This window comes from Osmia bicornis, chromosome 3 (assembly GCF_907164935.1).
Source record: "Osmia bicornis bicornis chromosome 3, iOsmBic2.1, whole genome shotgun sequence".
NCBI lineage: Eukaryota > Metazoa > Arthropoda > Insecta > Hymenoptera > Megachilidae > Osmia > Osmia bicornis.
In genome coordinates, this window is record NC_060218.1 from 5,232,250 (window position 1) to 5,251,253 (window position 19,004).

The following is a 19,004-nucleotide window of genomic DNA, read 5'->3' on the forward strand; positions in this document are numbered from 1 at the left end:
TGATAAAGGAAAAAGTTGTTCAGAATCGCCCTAGCAACCACTATCTGCAAGAATGTCCACCTCTAATCGAACCCCCTGTATATTCATTACAATAATCATACGGATTGGATTTAGTTTCACCTTTTCTGAATACTTTACGAATTATTAATCGACTAATTTTACATAATCGATTAAAATTTTTCTTCTTCACATTGCGAAATATCTTTTTTTTTTCAGTAACTATTTATAATTAATTTTCAAAGTTCGTCCTAAAATTGCGTCCTATCCTTGTTACTATATGTACCGTCACTAACAATTCTTACGCATATATAATTTATAATGGCACCTTTATTATAAATAGAATCTCATTCGTTACACGAATCGTATAACTATACATCTTTAATATTTATTTAACTAACAAAAATGCTCCACATGGCCAAGTTGACGCTAACTCGTTATACATATGTATACAGAAAATTACTTTTGTTATTAAAGATAATTAATTTATTATAAATAAAATTAAGCAAACTATGTTTTCACTTGCTTGTAAAATGTAAAAAGATATTATTATTCTTTTCACAATATTTTATCAGTAAAATTTCAGGGGAAAAAATTGTATTTTTACAATGGGGTGCAAGATGTACGTATATCGTACAGATAAATAGCCGAGAATTTTCAGTTTCATATACATATATGTTATTTCGGAGCGATCACATTAACACTGTGTTTTATATAATATAATCTGTATAGTATTTTAACACCGTTTAACAGAATAGGTACGCTTATCTAAAAGTTTGTATGTATAATAGACCTATATCTTATTAATACGGCACACTCGCAATCCATTCGCCTGTTAACTGACCGCTTACTGACAGGATATTAATCGTTATAATTAATACGGTTCATAGTAATATAGCGTTCTTATATCTATGTATATCTTTAATATTATACACACGTTTAAAAAAATGTCATTTTACTTAACGTTGCTACATGGTGGCAGGTGCACACCCAAGCTGCCTACAGAATGATACAATTTTTTAGAAAAAAAAAAAAAAGTATGAAAAATAACAAACTCCTTGCATTTGAAGTAATCGAAATAATCTTATCATCACTACTCCAAGTCTGCTTTTGTTACACTCGTTCGTGTCTTGCAATGGTCTCGTGCTAGAATGTTGCGTAATTTTGCATTTTTAATTTTTTTTTTTTTCTTCTAAACTATCCTAAGCGCGGGGAGGGCACATGTAAAACTTACAAAATCAACGTAGTTTAACTTTCTAATAACCAATATTTCCATTTGAAAAAGAAAAAGAAAAAAAATCATCTTTAAAATATATGTTTGTTAAATGTAAATCTGACACGTTCACAATTATATTTCATCAAATAATTATACGCAACTGTAACATAATAACGAAAAGTAGTATTTGCAAAAATCGTTTGAATTCATAAATTTTTTTTCAATGACGTATCAGATTTTCTAGATATTATACATATGTATGCTTCAACACTAATATCGATCAACAGAAGGTGCGAAGCAATTGCTCCTCGTTTATTTTTAATTCGATTTTTATGAAAATGTATATAAAATAAAATTTAGATAATTTGATTTTTAACAAAAAATTAAGCAGATAAATAAATTTGTGTTTTTAATAAAAAAAAAAAAATAAATAAATAATGTACAAGTATCTAACGATAGGCAATGCTTCTCACTAACTATATTTCTTTTAACTATCAAACTGTTCGAATACTTAATGGTAACACGAATCGATCATAATTAAATAACTAACAAACTGTTTTTCTTTTCTTTCTTTTTAACCTTGGTTGACCATGGCCTATAGGCTTGGAGTGCTAACAATGGAATCCACCCGCCCCGTGCTAACACCTGGACTCTGGAACACAACATCCGCGTTTGATCTTCGATCTTCGATCTACGATCGGTTCACCAACCAGTAACCAGACGAGACAGACCACCTTCGCCACGTTCGCATCACCAGCCCTGTTCGTCAACACGTTTATATATCCATCCTGTATCCTCTTGGTCATTCTATTATCACGGTGTACAGTCTCGATTAAGTTGCTTTATTCATTTTAACCGGTTTATTCAACTTTTCTTGGCATTTTATATAATATACCTATACAATATGCCTCTGACCAGGTAAATTGAATAATTAATTCTATTTACTTTCTACATTCTCGTATTCATAGATGACGAATTTTTCAACAAACAAACGAAATATCTATTTTTTTTTTTATTTAGTTAAACTTATTTGTATATTGTGCGTGGGTATGTACAGTACTGGGCATGGGAGACTTCTCCAGGAAAAATGGCGACGTCTCGGAGTTCCGGGCTCCCACCCCCACTCCGTAGATGGCCGCAGGGAGAATGACGATGTAGGGGAGATGGTCCCATATATATAGGTCTGTCGCCTCCCACTACTTGCGTACGAACGCTTACGCGGGAAAATTTAAATCAATATTTACTTGGTTGCTCATACTTTTCAATTGTATAATACATTTTATAATATTTAATAATTAAAAATTATATTATCTTGTTTCTAAATCATTTTTTTAATATTAATATCGTCAAAATAAGGTTTTGAGAATCACTGCTTGCTCTATATCGCTATTTTATCTAAGGAAATCTACTTTGCTCGATACTGTACATACTTGTATATAATCAAAGGTAAACATTTTTTCAAATTATTCTTTTGACTTTACTATACAGCTTATCATCAGTTCTCTGTTTCTTTTTCTTTATCTCTCTCAGATTCAACGTTTTCTGTATTATACGTGTACAGAATACTTTGATTGGAATTATAATAAATTAAGTGCCTTCAGATAAAATGTTTGATGAGATGTGATATACTTAGGAAATAATTAGGAAAAATAAATTCAATGAAAAATTAGCATTTTATCATAAATGCAAAATATGAATAAAAGTTCATATTTTTTATTATATTCTTCTATGTATTACTTAATGAATCTCTGGTTATTTATTTGCACATATTATGTAGTGTGCAAGAAATGGTAAAAAAATGCTTAAAAAAAATATATGTATATATAAGATTTATAATAACGTTGGTTAAATTTAAAATTTCAGTAATTATTTTTTTATTCTATCACACCTTTTGAACATTTTACACATAGATAAATAGAGAAAGAAAAGAGAAAGAAATAGAGCATTTTATATTTAAAATTGTTGTTTGCAAGCTATACTCATTTGCATAATGACTATATCGATTTTAAAGTACTTACATTCTTAATAAAGCAATAAAATAAAATTAGAGGAGGAAGCGAGAAGAATAGGACGAAAAATTGAAATATGTACTTTGTATAATTAAAGAACGAGATACGTTCGTACGTAATAGGTGCAATATAAAATCAAAATTTATTTCCATTTTGATTTTTCTAAGTAGAAATGAAATTAATACTAATTAAGTCTAGTGCGACTACCTAGTTCGACTCAGGAAAAAAGAAAGAAAACGTACAGTTTGAAAAAAATATTTTTCATTACAATTTTGTTAATATTAAGCGAAAAAAAAATTTATTTACATAGACAAAGTTTTATATTAACAATTAAACGATTATCGATCGTTATATTAGTACAGATCGAAACATAACAATGAATAGTACATAATTTAATAACAAGTTATGTAGAAACATGTAACTTGAAAGTTTTCTCGAGATTGATAACTCTTATTAGTTTAATGAAGAAACGCCTAAGAAGGAGTATAAGAAAATCAAAATACACGAATCTACTGATTAGGCATTAAGACGTGGTAGTTTCTTTTTAAATATGTTAGTTTGTTATATAGCAACAAAGAATCTCCAGTTTTTAACAAAGATATAGATATATATATATATATATACATATATTATATTATATTATATTTTATTTTATTTTATTCTAATGTTTTGTAATTTAAAAAATCTGTTATATAACATTGTGGTGCAATTTATTTGTAAAGTAATAGACTTTAATCGTTTATTAAATACATATTTTCAATTTTATAAAATTAAGTTTTTAGAAGATAGAGACTGAATGTGCTCACTAGTAACCTGATTCTGAAATTGATATCTTTGTAAAAGGCAGGTTAATTTGATTACATTTGAAATCATAAATATTCTCATGAATTTCTATCCAGAATTTTCTATCTCTTCTCTATATTGATATATAAATAATAATGTTTAAACGCGAGCTCGAATTTATCAGTCAATTCATATACAAAGAATAATTTGTGTGATTCTTGAAATTTGCCATATGTACATGTAATAACAAGAACATCTTTTTCACGTTTGTTGTGTATATTTAGAGATTTGTACAACACGCTTGTATTTTTCACAGGCACTTTTAACAACTCTTTTGATTATCGAAAGGCAAGGTAATTAATACTTTGTGTAAATAGATAATTACGTTTCATAATATAATTGTACCAAGAGTGATCTGAAATCTACTTGAGTTTTTAGCTTAATATAGTGTTTATTATATTTTAACATTATATATATATATACATATATAATTCAAAGAAATATATTTTATAGAAATATATGTAGGAATAGGAAAAGTTGAAAATTGAAGGTACTTTTGTTGTGTATTTAGTGCAATAGTGTATTTAGATATAATTAGCACCAGGGATTGAAAGCTGTTACAGTAACGGTTTTTCAAATACTTTTAAAGAATCAATATTTGTAAGGAATCAGAATTAGTATCGGCCCTACAACGGTTCTGCATCGGTTTTATATTAAACAAAAGCAAATTTGAATTTTCTACTACATCTAATTATATTTTAACATGAAGGTTACATATTTCTCGTTAGGATTTCTGTTTCGGCAATTTTTGCTCTTTATTTAAATTTAATACTAAAATGTTTAGTATCATGGAAATTTCAATACATGTAATCTATGTATGTCGCAGCGAACCATGTTTCGAGATACATAATTATTTACCGCTCTAAGTAGTCTTTCTATCAGGCATTCATATACATATATTCCTGTATTTATGACGTCTTCCAGGGGCGGACTGGTCATCGGGAGTGTTCGGGAAAATTCTCGGGTCTAATTAATTAAAATTATGGCTCTTATTCTAAAAGAGGGTCCGTCATATTCCTAATCTCCCGGTAAAAATTTAAATTCCAGTCCACCCCTGACATCTATAGTTGCGATCGTGGAATGATGCGCCGATGTTCATTGTGATTTGCGCAATAAATTTTCATTTTATATTCTCCTAAAAAGTATCGACTAATCCGTCCAAATGGTGTTGCAATAATTTGCTTTTCTTCATGTACGTACATATCATGCAGGCTTTTTCAAATTCAAATTTATTTACTGTTCGATCAGTACCGTGTTTATATAATTTATTTTATTATGTTTAAAATTCGAAAGCGGCACATTCGTTTGTTTTATAGAGATTTTTAAATAATTGTTTCCTGGTTTACTGTTTCTTCAAAGATATTTCAGCATGATTACTTTCAATATATACGATGCATATGTACATATACAGAGAAAGTTTAATTTTTCTCCACGTATGTAACCTACATATTTAAAATCATGCTTGTATGCTTGTATATACGCGTCGCACGTGTATGAGTGTGTGTAACGAAAAGCACTTAATCATGGTAATTGATGTCGGAATCGTTTTGGAACCAATACGGTTAAACATCATTTCTGCTTTTAACAACTATGAGATTTATCGATTCCTTGTTACTGTTTTAAGCAGAATCAACTTTACACAGTTGAATAGTTTGGAATAGTTATTTGTAGAATCGGGTTTCAATTCCTGGCTTAGTATATACTTACATACGATATAAGTAACGGCATACGCCATACGCATATACATTATGTATTCACATGCATGAAATAATTATAATTAAATTGTACATCATGTTAAATTATATGTAAATGTTTAAATCTTAAAAATAACAAAAAGATACTCTTTAACATTACACGATGTCGAACATTATATTTTAACATTGAATAATAGTTTTTTCTTTTTATAATAAAAAAAGTCTCTAAAACGTTCTCCGTTAGTATTAATCGCCATTTATTAACAAAACGTAACGCGTTATTTTAATCGTGTAGTTACGTAAATCACTTTTACGAATTATTGTCAAAAATATTAATGAGGATTTCATTAAAAGAAAGCATGTCAGTTGTTTTAATAAAACAAAAAATCGTTTCAAAATTTGATAATATTAATTTCTTTAACCCATGTTTATTAGCATTTGTTCCCTTCATGTCGCCATTATTATTTACTATTTCTCCTTTGAGTCTTTTCTTTTTTAACACCCCAAATTTAATTTTACTGTAATGGTAGTAGTTTAATAATAAAACCTAACTGTGTTGATAGTACGGTATACTTTTTATTTACAAGCATTACATCCAGATTAAGAAAATAGATATTTTACAAATACAAGATTTCAATAAGACTTTCGAGGTTATCTCGAAAATTACTTAATGTTACCATTAGGACAAATAAAATTTACATTTCTTTTGTACAATGTTCATTATTGTTTTCGTACAAATATATGAAATAAATATTTTTATAATATATACACCGAGACGTAATCACTTTACGTTTCTTTCTTCTTCTTCTCCTTTTTATAAAAAGAAAACGAACGAACAATGAGTGCAAAATTATGACTTAGGTAAACGATATAAACCACCTGAAAATAATAACTGGTGTTCCCGAACTTTTCTATCGAGAAACTGTCTCAATTCAGGTAGCCCACATTCCATTGCACCCGGACCTTGAGATGCAAACATTTTCAACATTTGATGAATCCTTTCCAACGGCATCGAATCTAAATTAGTCAACATGCCGACGATGTAAGACCAAAACACTTGTAATTCTTCTTCCCTCTGATCGCTCGCAGACGCCATTACACTTTCGATTTCTTCCTCCTCGACAATATCTGTCAAAGATCTATTCTTCGTCGAGCTTTCTTCTTGTAACACAAATACGTCGTTAGATATTTCTTTCAAAAGACCTTGCGATACCCAAAATGTTATTTTTCTTCTAAGCACAGTTGCAGGAGCGTGCATCACTTCAGCAAGTTCTTCCAAAGTCCATTCCTCTGCAAAAATTAAAATTTAAAATTATACCAATTTACATTTACGCTAATTATATTGTTATATAAATGATTTCGTACTTTTATCTTGAAAATGTAAGATAATTGTAGCGTGTATAGGTGTCACATTTATGTCCAATTTTCTATCTTTCAATTCAATTTCCAGGGTTACATTTCCAAGATGTGGTTTCCAACAGAGCGTTCTATTTCCTTTCAAAGTCTCAAATGCTTTCACGTATTTGTTCAACTGATTTTGTACAATTTTCGGTAGTTCCAATTTCCAGTTTTCTTTGAACGGTGGCCAAAATTGCGCAGATAATATCAACGCGGAGGTAGGAAACCGTTGCTTCTCCAAAATGTAATTTGTATCAGACTGTATATGACCGTCTATCCTTTTAGAATCGTATACATCTTTCAACATAACTTCACAATAATGTAGTTGATTTTCTCCAAAACGCCTTTTCAGTAACTCCAAATGGCGTATTTCACGTTCGGTGTGATAATTTAATTGAGACAATAATCTATCCGCTAACAATGTACGATATTCGTTTACAAACAGATCTTGGCTGCCATATATATTCACCAACATGGAGATTATATCTGACATTCTGCGTTGGGCTGATTTTGCTGCATAAAACAAATCATAATATTGCAATGTATCAAAAAAAGATTTTTGTACAGTGGAATATTTAAAAATATACCAGGATCAGCGTCAACAGGGTCCGGCATCCATTTATCCCAATCTTCGTTTTCTTCGTCGCCAGAACCATCGTCTAATTGTATAGATTCGCCTTTAACTAATTCATCCGCTAGATCACTCGGTGAATCGTCGAGCAAGTCGCTTACCACGCAACGAACAGTGTCTTCTCTGGTTCTTAAATAAATTCTGTATAAAAGAGAAAAATATGTACAAATAGATTTTCAATCATTATCACAAATTCCCTGATATCATAATCTGATCAATGTTCCTAACATTTATGTAATAACATAAAATAAATGAAATATTGATTCTATTGAAATACAATAATTATAATTACTTAATAGGTTCCGTTATTGTTTCAAGAAGAACTCCTGTTGGATCCAATTGTCGTAATGCTCTTATAGCTGCTATATAAGCTGTTATGATATCCGGTGTATTTACACCTGGATGCAGTAATCTTGATTTCAGTGCTTCTTGTAAACTGTCTATTAAAAATTTTCGAAGATCGGTTCGTTGCAAACAAATACGTAGATCATCCACAGCAGGCTGGGAATCAGGATATTCTGAACATAAAGAATATTACAATGTGTCCGGGTGTAATTCCAATAGTATTGGAATTAAATAATGTTAACCAAATAAATACCTATAATAATATCAAAGAGTTGTTCAATTCTGAATCTTGTATATGTTTCGTATAAAAAGTGTGATAATTTCTGTTTAAATTTCTCTATAGCATTACGAGTTTGATCATTTAAAGATACAATCTTTGAAGAACCACCAGAGTATATTCTGATCAACCAATTCATAACAACTGTCTCAAGCCACTAGAAAGTTAATGTTTCCTCGTTTCATACTTGATAAATAATGTTTGTAAATCAAATTTGTATTATATCAAATAATAAAATATTACATTTTCTAGTGATGTTATCTGTGATACATCAAATGTTTTGTCACATGATCGATATATGTGATTTTTTATACGTATATGTATCAGGGATGTAAGAACATTACCAACTATTCGTTCCAGCAATTCCAACTCAATTAATTTTCTATTGGTTTCGTGGAACATGAATACTATCATTTGGCACTGACATTTTTCTACTTTTTGGAAACAACCCATACATTGAAGAGAATCACCTTCTGCTTTAGCTATTACAAAATACACAATATTAATAATATCAACGTTTCTTTACTGTACTAAAATAAATTGTAAAATAAGATTTTTATGGTATGAAAGATACACAGAGTATATGTAAAATTGAAAACTAATATTGAAAATTATATATCAAGCTTTTTATATAAATTACCATGCATAGCATTGTCTGCACTGCAGAATACATTAAACGATATTTTATAAAACTGTTCTACTATGTGTTCATAACGTAAGGGCAATTGGCTTAGCAATGTAGACCTCACAATTAATTTAAACTGATTCAATATATTGTTTTCACCAGTTGTTTGAATTACTTTAGTTTGAATTAGATATTCTAATCGTTTTAATAGTGGTAAAAATTCGGTTAAACTTGTATATAATCCATCCACTGCATTTTTAAAATGCTCGAAACCTTGCTGTCCATCTACAGTGTTTACAAACTGCTTCCAAAATGTAGGAGCAACATTTTGTCGTATGTATAGTTGTATATGATAAATAACTATATCTTCAACAAAATCCGTCAATCCCAGGGTCCTTATTTCATTAACTATTTTAGTAAATTCATCATCTGTACATTCATTTTGAATCTAAAAACAGAAAGTATTAGGTTATCGTGCTACAAAGGTAACAAAATATTTTATTTATTTAGCTATTAAATTACATTCTAAAATTAACAAAGAAACATAAATACGTACGAAACAGGAAAAAGATTCAAAACAATCATTTATAATACATTTCAAAATATTTTTAGCACTAAATATTTATTAAATTCAACCTAACCTGTTCATATAAAATAGGAAATGCATATTGTATCCGAGGAAAAATATTGTTTTTAATATCTGATTTAGCCATATTATTAAGAAAATTTCAATAAAAAACGCTTAACATATAAATGTTATTAATACTACTTGGTAAACAATATTATGTTGAATTTTAGTTGTTTTATAGCAACCATTGTATCTATATAAATATATAACATCTTCGAACTTATATAGCTATACCGCAGTTCACCAGAGTCCATAACTGCGAAAGACCAGTTTTCGTTCTTTGCGCATCTCTAGTACGCATCTTCGCTCTGATTGGCGATATTCCCAAACGAAGTGGAAAGCGATTAGCAGAGAACTCGCTGCGTTCCCCTACCATCTTGTGTTTACAATATTTTACCATACATGTCTTCACACAAAAGTAAAAATAAAATATTCTGCAAATTTTTCACAAATATTATATTTCACCAGCTATTATTTTCTACAATATAAAATATTTAAGAAATTTAAATATTTATTTTAATATTTCATAGATATCAATGTAGATATTCTATAGATTGTATGAAAGGGAAAACGTAACGATATTTTATAAATCTAATTTTTATTTATTTTACATATCTCTTATAATTAAATTTTCGTGCTTTCTACTTACAGGATTGACAGTGATATGCTTATTAGAAATGTACAATTTTAAAAATTAAAATTTAAAAACTTAAAATTGTATAAAATTACTGTAGTGGAAGATATTCTACAAAAATTAATAGCTTTATGAAAAATAACATTGCACTATTTTTTATTCTTTGTAATTTCAATCATCAATTAACGCTCTATGATGTATCTGTTACATGTCATCTGGATAAGAATGAAACTGCCTCTGACTTTGCACTTATGCCAGATTGCAAGCTCATCATAGATCCCCTAGAAAGCAAATTATATGTATTTCCATACTTATAATTACTGTACAAATGACATATTTACGTAAGTGTACGCATGTTAATTTATTTAAAAGAACATACCTATAGTGAATCGAAGGTAGCGTTTCATAAAAGTACATTAGTTGTGCTTTGTGACTACTAATGGATGGAAGAAATTCTGTTTGATCATCTTGATTATGCCATTGCAATACATATGTACCTGCCTCTTGCATTATATGAGAACCCTGTACCGATAAAACGAACGATTAGTTTACAGAAATTATATTTGATCGGGGAAATTCGGTGTTGAATAAAAATTTTTTAGTTAAAATCTAACTGTAAGTCAATATCTACAATTAAATAAATTTCGTAGCAAACAGAAAAACAAAATATTATATGAAATATGTATGCGAGTGAAAATAAAATAAAGATACTGTTACCTGAATACTTTCACCATCATGACAAGTAACACTGGGTTCAACTTTAACGAAAGGTCCTTTTATTTCCTCCGTTTCCACCAATTCCGCCTCCTTATCTGTAAAAAATAATAACAAATATGTTTGTTACTTATTTATTTTAAATAAAAATTTTCGAGTATTTCCATAGGCTTTCCCTTCGCTGGGAATGGAAGTAAAAATTAATATTTTGAGAATTTCTATTCCGGACTATTGCAATTTTTCCCGTTAAAATTACGTTAATTATGTTAATGTTTATGATTATGTTAATTATTTTAACGCTTTTATTAAATAATTAGATCTATGATATTTGCTGCAGTTAAACTTGAACTCCAAAGTCAGTGCTTTTTCACTAGACGAACGGACACTATGACTGATGTTGTACATTCGTATACGAACCTGAAGGCGAAGTTTTATCATCCGGATTAGCTTGATATAGAACAGTAAACGTAAGATTATGACGAATCACATCAAAATCCCATGTCAAAACTGCTCCTGGGTCGTTAGAATGTATTACCACTCGATGAATCTGTCCACGAGTTAAAGTAATAGTATGATACAGGCTATGCCCTTCTTCGGCGGATGCAACTTCCAACTCCGAATTGTATAGTTGTTTCGGTACGATTCCTCCCTCGGCAGTGCAAGCCTATAAAAGTACAATTTTTTAAGTACATAATGAAATATAATAAATGGTAGATTTAAATGATACGCTATGAATAATTATCGAGCATGCACGAACATATGTACAGGACCGGGTTAAGATTTCTGGGGTCCTGAATCTATCAATCCTTTGATGGGGCTCCTTAGATTGATAAACATAGCCCAAAAATGTAAATTTATTCTAAATAAAATTAAATACCATTTAATCCTAAGAAAAAAGAGCAATAGTAAAAACAATTTCATTCGAATTTCATGCAAAGTAGACCCCGGGACTGCAGCCTCCCTTAAATCTCCTCTTAATCCGGTACTGTATATGTATAGAACTCTTAAATTTACTACGCCTATATGTTTTACACAATTGGCATCTTAAAAGAAAATATGTTACTACTCATGAAGATTTACTTTCGGTCGACGATGACGATCGCTGTGAATATTTTATTAATATTTATGTTTAGATTTTTTAAGCTTCAGTTACACAACAAGTACAATACTCTCTCACAGTGAGGTGAGATCAGGAGCGGAAATTGTCAGAAATTAATCGGTATTTAATACGAACAATTCGTGCACCTTCGAGTGTATTAAGAACGAGGGTGAGACAAAGCGAAAACGCGACAAGATGATTATGTTTTGCGAACTTGAAATGGTGCTAAGAAAGGGAGGGAAGTTTCAGATTGGAGTAGAATATAAAGGGTGTCCCACAACGATAAAAAGATTGTTCCTCAGCAACCATTCCTCCAAGGGTCCTACAATCGTTCTGGGACACCTGGTAGAAGGGGGCCTTTTTATCATTGATTATTGATTGCAACTATTTTATAACATTTAAATGATTGTGCAATATTTTATATGTTTTCAATGTAAATAATTATCAAATTGTAAAATAATAAATGACACTGATGAACAAAATATCAGTAAAAAAGAAGCAGAATGGAAACTAAAAACATCAGGTATTACTACACTCTCCAACATATAAAATAAAGATATAAAAGTTCTTACGTTATTAGCAGTTGCGTCGAAAATATAAAATCTTCGAGGTACCATACCATAAATCTCGCACATACTGTCCTATTAGTTAAAATATATTATTTCTAACAATGAGATTAGGTACTTGCACACAATACGTATTACAAAATACTACCCTAAATAATTAACGGTAAAAGTATCATTTCTCGCGTTATTCGTTTCTATTTAAAAATAAGATTAGAAATTTGAAAATCTTTTTATGTAAAATAGTAGTGTGCGACCATTTAGAACTCGTCGCGATACGAAACGTCGTGTCAGCAGTATAGCAGCTATAAAAAACAATAAACGAATATCAAAGGAACAAAGCCTAATAAATTATCCGAGTGCACGTATCGAAAGCGCACACGAAAGATTAACTTTTCATATCATACGACAGCCTTGATCCAGATTTTGCAAGTAACTAGGCAACTTATCTTGTTGGATGATACAGAAATTGTTTCAAGGCCTGCCAACAACAAAAACCTAATGACGACAAAACGTTTCGATCAGCGAGTCCGTTATTTTGTTTTGACATTATCTTTTCATTTTGTTTCAATTTCAACAGTGTTTTTCAATATGTCTGTTGTGCTACGTCATCGTACACTATCAAACTGCATTTAATTTGCATAGAATGTCTTCTGTTACTCCGATAAATTATTATTATTTCTTTACCTCAGACGAGCCTCCAAGAAAATCCGGAATAAATTCAGGGTCGATATATTCGTCGATACCGCCTGCACCTTCTTCCTGATAACTGGTACCACAGTAAAACATGAATTTCTTCCTTGTATTTTCATCTGGGAAAGAAAATTTTATTACATTTATAGAAAACGAATAATTAATAACTATCTGTATCTTGTAATTAACATCAGAAGCATTAATACTTTCTTACTTATGAATGTGCTGATAAGGGTCCATAAAATGGGGAAACATCTAGGTGCTCGTGTAACGAGAACTCTACCCATTGTTTCTGGGTAATTTATCTCAACAATTTCAATGATCCGTAATAAGGCCTGTGACAAGAAGTTATAAATAATTTCCCCTGCTTACGATAAATTTTCATTTGATAAAGAACTACTTTTATAATTGTATTATTTATATTAAGCTGAATATAATTTAAAATACATTCAAGATAATCAATAATTTTACCTTTAAACATCTTATCTTATATCAAAATCTTGTACCTTTATACCAGGCCTCCATAAGTGGCGCATATTTAAGCCTTCCAAATCTATTAATAAAGTCCACTGGGATACCGGATGACCAGAAACAGTAGTAGCTTCTTCCATTAGATGAAGACCTTCCTCGCAAATATGCAATGCCTGTAATAGCGATAATGACAAATTTAACAAGATGTTTCCATGCATTTATTACAGATAACTTTTATACGGTTATTGTTATAAAAGTAAATTTTACCAATAATAATAAATCATCTTCTCCGATGGATTTTAATAATCCTTTCACATCCATTTGACCCATTTTCAAAATATATAAAGGTCGACCATCTGAAAATCAATGGATACATTGTACGTGTCAAAGTATTTTCGGTATTTTTGGAAAATGAAGAGATATCTATAATTTTTTTGATTGGTAAATGTATCGGTAATCATTGGAATACCTTTATCGAAATGATGCCAGCCGCCAGGAAAATAATCCTTTATTACATGTGGAACTTGATACTCCTCGAGTAATCTATCAATTTGATGCTTTTTTCGCCAGTGTAATGCTTGCGTTAACATTTCTTTTGCTTTGTCGACTGAAAATTCGGTGGATCTTAGAAATCTTAAAAGAGTTGCATCACTGGGTACTGAGCTTCCCCTCAATTCTTTCATACTCTGACGCAACTGAATAAGTTTACTTTCTTGTATCATGTTAAGCTTTCCTAAGTATCTTTCTATGTAATCAGAAGACAACGGCATTTCTAAAACATAAAATATCATTTCAAGATTGAATAAATGCAATTAAAGAGACGAATGAAAGTCATTTACTAAATCAATAAGCATGATACATACATTCAAACACACATACATATGTAATAAAAATGAGGTACATCGTACCTTTACTTTGCAAATCCGTATATGTATAAGGCTCTTTCAGATTCAGATTTTTCTGATTTTCTACACCATGATTTCTAAACACAAAAATTAAAAAAATTACAAAATGTACAACATACAGATAAAACACAATTAAAATAAATATTCTTGATTTTGTGCAATCTATTATTTCTCATACGGGGAAGACAACATAGACAAATGATGTATGGTTTCAATAAGATGTATATAATCAGTGATTAACGAAAACATTAATCAAAGTAAAATGTAACCATACAGTCATCAATGTTTTAAAGCAGTATGTTTCAACTCATGATGATGGAAAATAACATTTTTTCATGATGCAAGTCAAAACTTACCCGGTGTCCTTCTCAAACGATGTCTCATTTGGATCTTTCCATGGGGACACGTAAACTATACCTTCTTCTCTTAGTTTGTTTATGAAATATTCAATTATTTCTTTACCCTATATGTTTCATTGAAAATACTACTTTTACTTATGATTTATAAATAACATAATCGATAATAAGGATACCGCATTCTTCGGAAAGTACCTTTGCTATGTTTTGAGCATACTGTTTCATTGCCAATTTCTCCATTGAATTTTCAAATCCAAAAAAATTTCTGATATCTAAGCTTGCCGTTTGTTCAAAGCAAGTCCATTCTGGATTCTGAGGATGAACCTACAAATATTATGTATTAATTAATAAATACGTGCATATACATATTTTCATTAAGTGATTCGTTATAACAATTAAACTACATAATTACGTAATTATATACAGATAAAAACATTCAGTCTACAGTGATTAGTTAAAAGCAGATAGAAATACTTAAGTATAAGTGTGATCATATTTTCCTCCAATTATTGTTTTTCGTGATTATACAAAAATTTTAAAAAATTATAATGGTACAAAATGGATCAGATACTTACAAAATATCTGCACTTTTCAATTACTGTTACTCTGGATGAAAAACTTTCATTATATGCTTCAATTTCTAAAATGCTACTCCGTCTGTCTAAAATATTCCTTTGAATAAAATACACAAAATCAACCCCGATTATCTGTAACAAAGAGCAAAAATAATACAAATTGGTTGATACATACATTATATAAATCTTTATCAATAACTTAAAAGGAGAAGAAGAATGAAAGGAAAGGGTCAAATTTGAGAAGGTAAAAATTAATAGAAGATAAATGTAAATGTTAAAGAGTAGGAAATTATATAATTATTTCTTGAAATTATAGTGTTTTGTGTGATGTTTTCTCATAAACTTTCAAAGCAATACCTAAATAAATATATGTACATACCTTTTTTAAAATATATGGGGCTTCAACATTTAATTTACATCGTCGTTCTGTTATTCTAAGATTACCTTCTTCACACTCCTCATCCGAAACTATCTCACAACCAACTAAAACAGGAATTTGTGAACATGTTGGAAATCTACGTTCATATGCCTGTAAAAAAATAAGATTAAAAAAAATTAAAGAAAATGTATAAATTATAAATCAGCCCAAATCATTTGGATAATAAATAATCTTACTCGAAGAAAATGTATAATAAACGTACCATCATCACAAGTGGAAAAGGATGTTTATACACCCTTACAGGTGACTGATACTGCTGAACCATATCACAATGTTTATTGTAGACTGGCTACTATTTTAGGCTGCAACACAAGTGGAAACTATGATAATTTACCAAATTCAATTGAATAGAATTAGTCAGGTGTATTAATAACTGACCGATGAATAAACAAACTTTTTAAAACACCATAAATCAATTTGTAATATTCTTTTGTTTCATTTAATATACAATATATGTCATTACACCTTGCAATGTTCGAAAGAGACATGAACATGAATACGACTTCGCGTCTTGTAAACAAAAATTTTATATAATTATAATAATTCCTTGCAACATTACACACAATTACACAGTAACTTATACATAATAAAAAAGATGCAATGCTAGCAGTAGAAATACAGCAAATTCCACTAGATGGAACTAGAGCCAATTAAGCCGGGACCACACGAGAATTTGAAATGACGTTCATCATGGCACGTAATTTCAAACGCTCGTGTGATCCTTGCCTTATCTGACAATGTCACTATATTATTCAAGACAACTTCACGTGATAGCGTACCGTACCACCTGATAGTTAAAGTTCCTAGGATTATAATTAATAAGTAGTTGGTGAGCGTGATTAATGAGGCACGTTCGTTTTATAAACAAAAGACAAGAACGAGTTCTGCGTGAAGTTCATTTGCGTTATTTTAAACATTAATTAAAAATACACAAATTATAAAAGTCAACGAGTTAGTAGTACACTTGATTATTAACATGATCTGATAGTATTTATAGATAAATAGTATTTCGGAGTACATTACTCTAAAGGTTGCAAATACAAATTTACCATTTCAGTATTATAATTTTAAAAAATATTACATGGTCATGTGTTAAAAGTGTAATAAACTAAATATTAAATAAATTTATAACATATATAGAAAGATGGGAGTTGGTAAAAGTCAGTTTACAGAAGAAGAATTGCAGGATTATCAAGTAATTCATTTTAATCATCAACTGAATTTTATATTAATTATTTTTACTTGTCTAATATTATTTATTTTGTAGGATTTAACATATTTTACGAAAAAGGAAGTTTTGCAGTAAGTATGTACAATTTTTGTTAAACATATACTTTAGATGATACATGTACAGTTTATGAAAATTAAATTGAAAATATTTATATCATGTTGTTTTACTGTTTTTAAGCATTGCTATTTTATAAGATTGTATATAAATTTTAAAGCAATTGAATTATTGTACAAATAAAAAGTTGAATCTGTTAGTTCTTTTCCTTTTATTTTGTCATTATTTTAAGTATGTTATGTTGTTAAGTAATTTTATTGTATTAAAGTAGAATAAAAATTTGAAATACAACTTATATTTCAGTTATTCATGAAATATAACAACACTATTATTAGAATATAGATTAAAGAAAACTTTTCTTTTTTTTTAAATTGTATAATTAGTTGGAAGAACTATCAATTAATATTTAATTATTTGTTTTATATAACAGTGCACATCAAAAGTTCAAAGCTCTTGCTCCAGAAAAAGTGGGTCACAACAGAAATGCAAAACTTCCAATGTCAAAAATTTTACAGTATCCTGAATTAAGAGCAAACCCGTTTGGAGATAGAATTTGCAAAGTTTTTAGTTCTAGCCAAGATGGAGATTGTACTTTCGAAGATTTTCTTGATATGATGTCAGTTTTCAGCGATGCAGCTCCAAAAGCTGTTAAGGCAGAACATGCTTTTAGAATATTTGGTAATATTTCGTATCTTATATATGTTTCTTTTTACATTCGTTAGTCGTTGATATTTATTTGTTAGTTGACACATGAATGTATCATATTCAGATTTTGATGGGGACGATATGCTTGGTATCGGCGATTTAAGACAAGTGGTAGACAGACTTACTATTCCTCAAAGACTAAATGAAACAAATATGCAGCAGGTCCTTCAGTATATACTCGACGAAGCAGATTTAGACGATGATGGAGCACTAAGTTTTGCAGAATTTGAACATATTATTGAAAAGAGCAGTGACTTTTCTAAGTAAGAATTACATTGGTTTTAATGCTCTATCGATCATTATATAATATTTAATATATTTTAACTTGTTTCTAGGAGTTTTTGTATACGTTTATGAAACAGAAAACATTAATACTTCATACAAAAAGTCAATCTAAGATTGTACATCGTACGAATTTAAAAACAGTTCATGTAGTTAATAGGCCTAATTATTTATACTATATACTTAACGAAGAACTTTGTAAGTTAAAAATTGTATAAATCTTTTGTTGAGATTTACCTGTGATATTATTTGAAAATAATTTTTTTATATTTCATGTATATAATTCTATTAAGAGTTTGTTTATATTAAACAAAGTATAATATTACACTTTTATTCCAAGACTTTTGTTTTAAATTATGTAATTATTTGAAATACATTAACAGTAATATAATAACCTATGGATTAAAGTTTTTACCAGAGAGTAACTATCTCTGTTTTTACTAAATATATATACAGGGTGTTATGTAAAGAATGTAAGCTGTAAAAGGGTAATAGCTAAGGTGATTCTGAACAACTTTATCTTTTGTCAAAATGTTGATTAAGCCTTAATTTTTAAATTATTAACTAAAAGGACTCTCCATCGAAAGCGCGGGCTAAACCGTGAGCATTGGTCATTGACT

General features: G+C 29.5%; 4 protein-coding genes across 6 annotated transcripts in view; 2 read left to right on the forward strand and 2 right to left on the reverse strand.

Moving 5' to 3' along the window:
- LOC114872118 (protein held out wings) overlaps positions 1-5,867 on the forward strand; it is a 29,119-nt gene extending 23,252 nt beyond the window's left edge. For both annotated transcript variants that reach the window (XM_029178937.2, XM_029178958.2), the window contains one exon: positions 1,815-5,867. The gene's annotated coding sequence lies outside the window, so the exon portion shown is untranslated. The remainder of the gene's footprint in view (positions 1-1,814) is intronic.
- A 444-nt stretch (positions 5,868-6,311) lies between these two features.
- On the reverse strand, positions 6,312-10,157 carry LOC114872103 (anaphase-promoting complex subunit 2). The gene is made up of 8 exons (XM_029178903.2): positions 9,677-10,157; positions 9,051-9,483; positions 8,654-8,892; positions 8,387-8,567; positions 8,081-8,306; positions 7,745-7,929; positions 7,125-7,670; positions 6,312-7,049 (listed from the first exon to the last, which is right to left on the reverse strand). The coding sequence occupies exons 1-8, from the start codon at positions 9,746-9,748 to the stop codon at positions 6,610-6,612; spliced, it is 2,322 nt and encodes a 773-aa protein (XP_029034736.2). The 5' UTR covers positions 9,749-10,157; the 3' UTR covers positions 6,312-6,609.
- Positions 10,158-10,244: 87 nt separating this feature from the next.
- LOC114872364 (protein real-time) lies at positions 10,245-16,688 on the reverse strand. 2 transcript variants are annotated; one of them, XM_029179478.2, is made up of 17 exons: positions 16,491-16,688; positions 16,315-16,414; positions 16,053-16,202; positions 15,674-15,805; positions 15,294-15,422; positions 15,099-15,205; positions 14,746-14,819; positions 14,307-14,609; positions 14,105-14,193; positions 13,873-14,010; positions 13,581-13,701; positions 13,361-13,485; positions 12,683-12,751; positions 11,429-11,675; positions 11,015-11,109; positions 10,677-10,819; positions 10,245-10,578 (listed from the first exon to the last, which is right to left on the reverse strand). In XM_029179478.2, the coding sequence occupies exons 2-17, from the start codon at positions 16,375-16,377 to the stop codon at positions 10,509-10,511; spliced, it is 2,055 nt and encodes a 684-aa protein (XP_029035311.1). In that variant the 5' UTR covers positions 16,378-16,414; positions 16,491-16,688; the 3' UTR covers positions 10,245-10,508. The 2 variants fall into 2 exon arrangements, with proteins under 2 accessions (XP_029035311.1, XP_029035320.1); XM_029179487.2 differs by lacking the exon at positions 12,683-12,751 and having other exon boundaries at positions 16,491-16,685.
- Positions 16,689-16,835: 147 nt separating this feature from the next.
- Positions 16,836-18,616, forward strand: LOC114872386 (calcium and integrin-binding protein 1-like). Its single transcript, XM_029179530.2, has 5 exons — positions 16,836-17,307; positions 17,380-17,414; positions 17,828-18,075; positions 18,167-18,365; positions 18,438-18,616. The coding sequence occupies exons 1-5, from the start codon at positions 17,257-17,259 to the stop codon at positions 18,457-18,459; spliced, it is 555 nt and encodes a 184-aa protein (XP_029035363.1). The 5' UTR covers positions 16,836-17,256; the 3' UTR covers positions 18,460-18,616.
- Positions 18,617-19,004: the final 388 nt, after the last annotated feature.

What these genes read in the sequence shown, in the direction of transcription:
- LOC114872103 (XM_029178903.2), bottom strand. Translation starts at nt 9,748, where the DNA reads ATGGCTAAATCAGATATTAAAAACAATATTTTTCCTCGGATACAATAT. An exon ending in TTCCTATTTTATATGAACAG is followed by an intron (nt 9,484 to 9,676) that starts GTTAGGTTGAAT and finishes TTCTGTTTTTAG; the next exon opens with ATTCAAAATGAATGTACAGA. An exon ending in TGCAGACAATGCTATGCATG is followed by an intron (nt 8,893 to 9,050) that starts GTAATTTATATA and finishes ATTTTGTAATAG; the next exon opens with CTAAAGCAGAAGGTGATTCT.
- LOC114872364 (XM_029179478.2), bottom strand. Translation starts at nt 16,377, where the DNA reads ATGGTTCAGCAGTATCAGTCACCTGTAAGGGTGTATAAACATCCTTTT. An exon ending in TTGAAAAGTGCAGATATTTT is followed by an intron (nt 15,423 to 15,673) that starts GTAAGTATCTGA and finishes TAATATTTGTAG; the next exon opens with GTTCATCCTCAGAATCCAGA. An exon ending in ATGATGGTGAAAGTATTCAG is followed by an intron (nt 10,820 to 11,014) that starts GTAACAGTATCT and finishes TTATCGGTACAG; the next exon opens with GGTTCTCATATAATGCAAGA.
- LOC114872386 (XM_029179530.2), top strand. Translation starts at nt 17,257, where the DNA reads ATGGGAGTTGGTAAAAGTCAGTTTACAGAAGAAGAATTGCAGGATTAT. An exon ending in ACGAAAAAGGAAGTTTTGCA is followed by an intron (nt 17,415 to 17,827) that starts GTAAGTATGTAC and finishes TTTATATAACAG; the next exon opens with TGCACATCAAAAGTTCAAAG. An exon ending in AAGAGCAGTGACTTTTCTAA is followed by an intron (nt 18,366 to 18,437) that starts GTAAGAATTACA and finishes ACTTGTTTCTAG; the next exon opens with GAGTTTTTGTATACGTTTAT.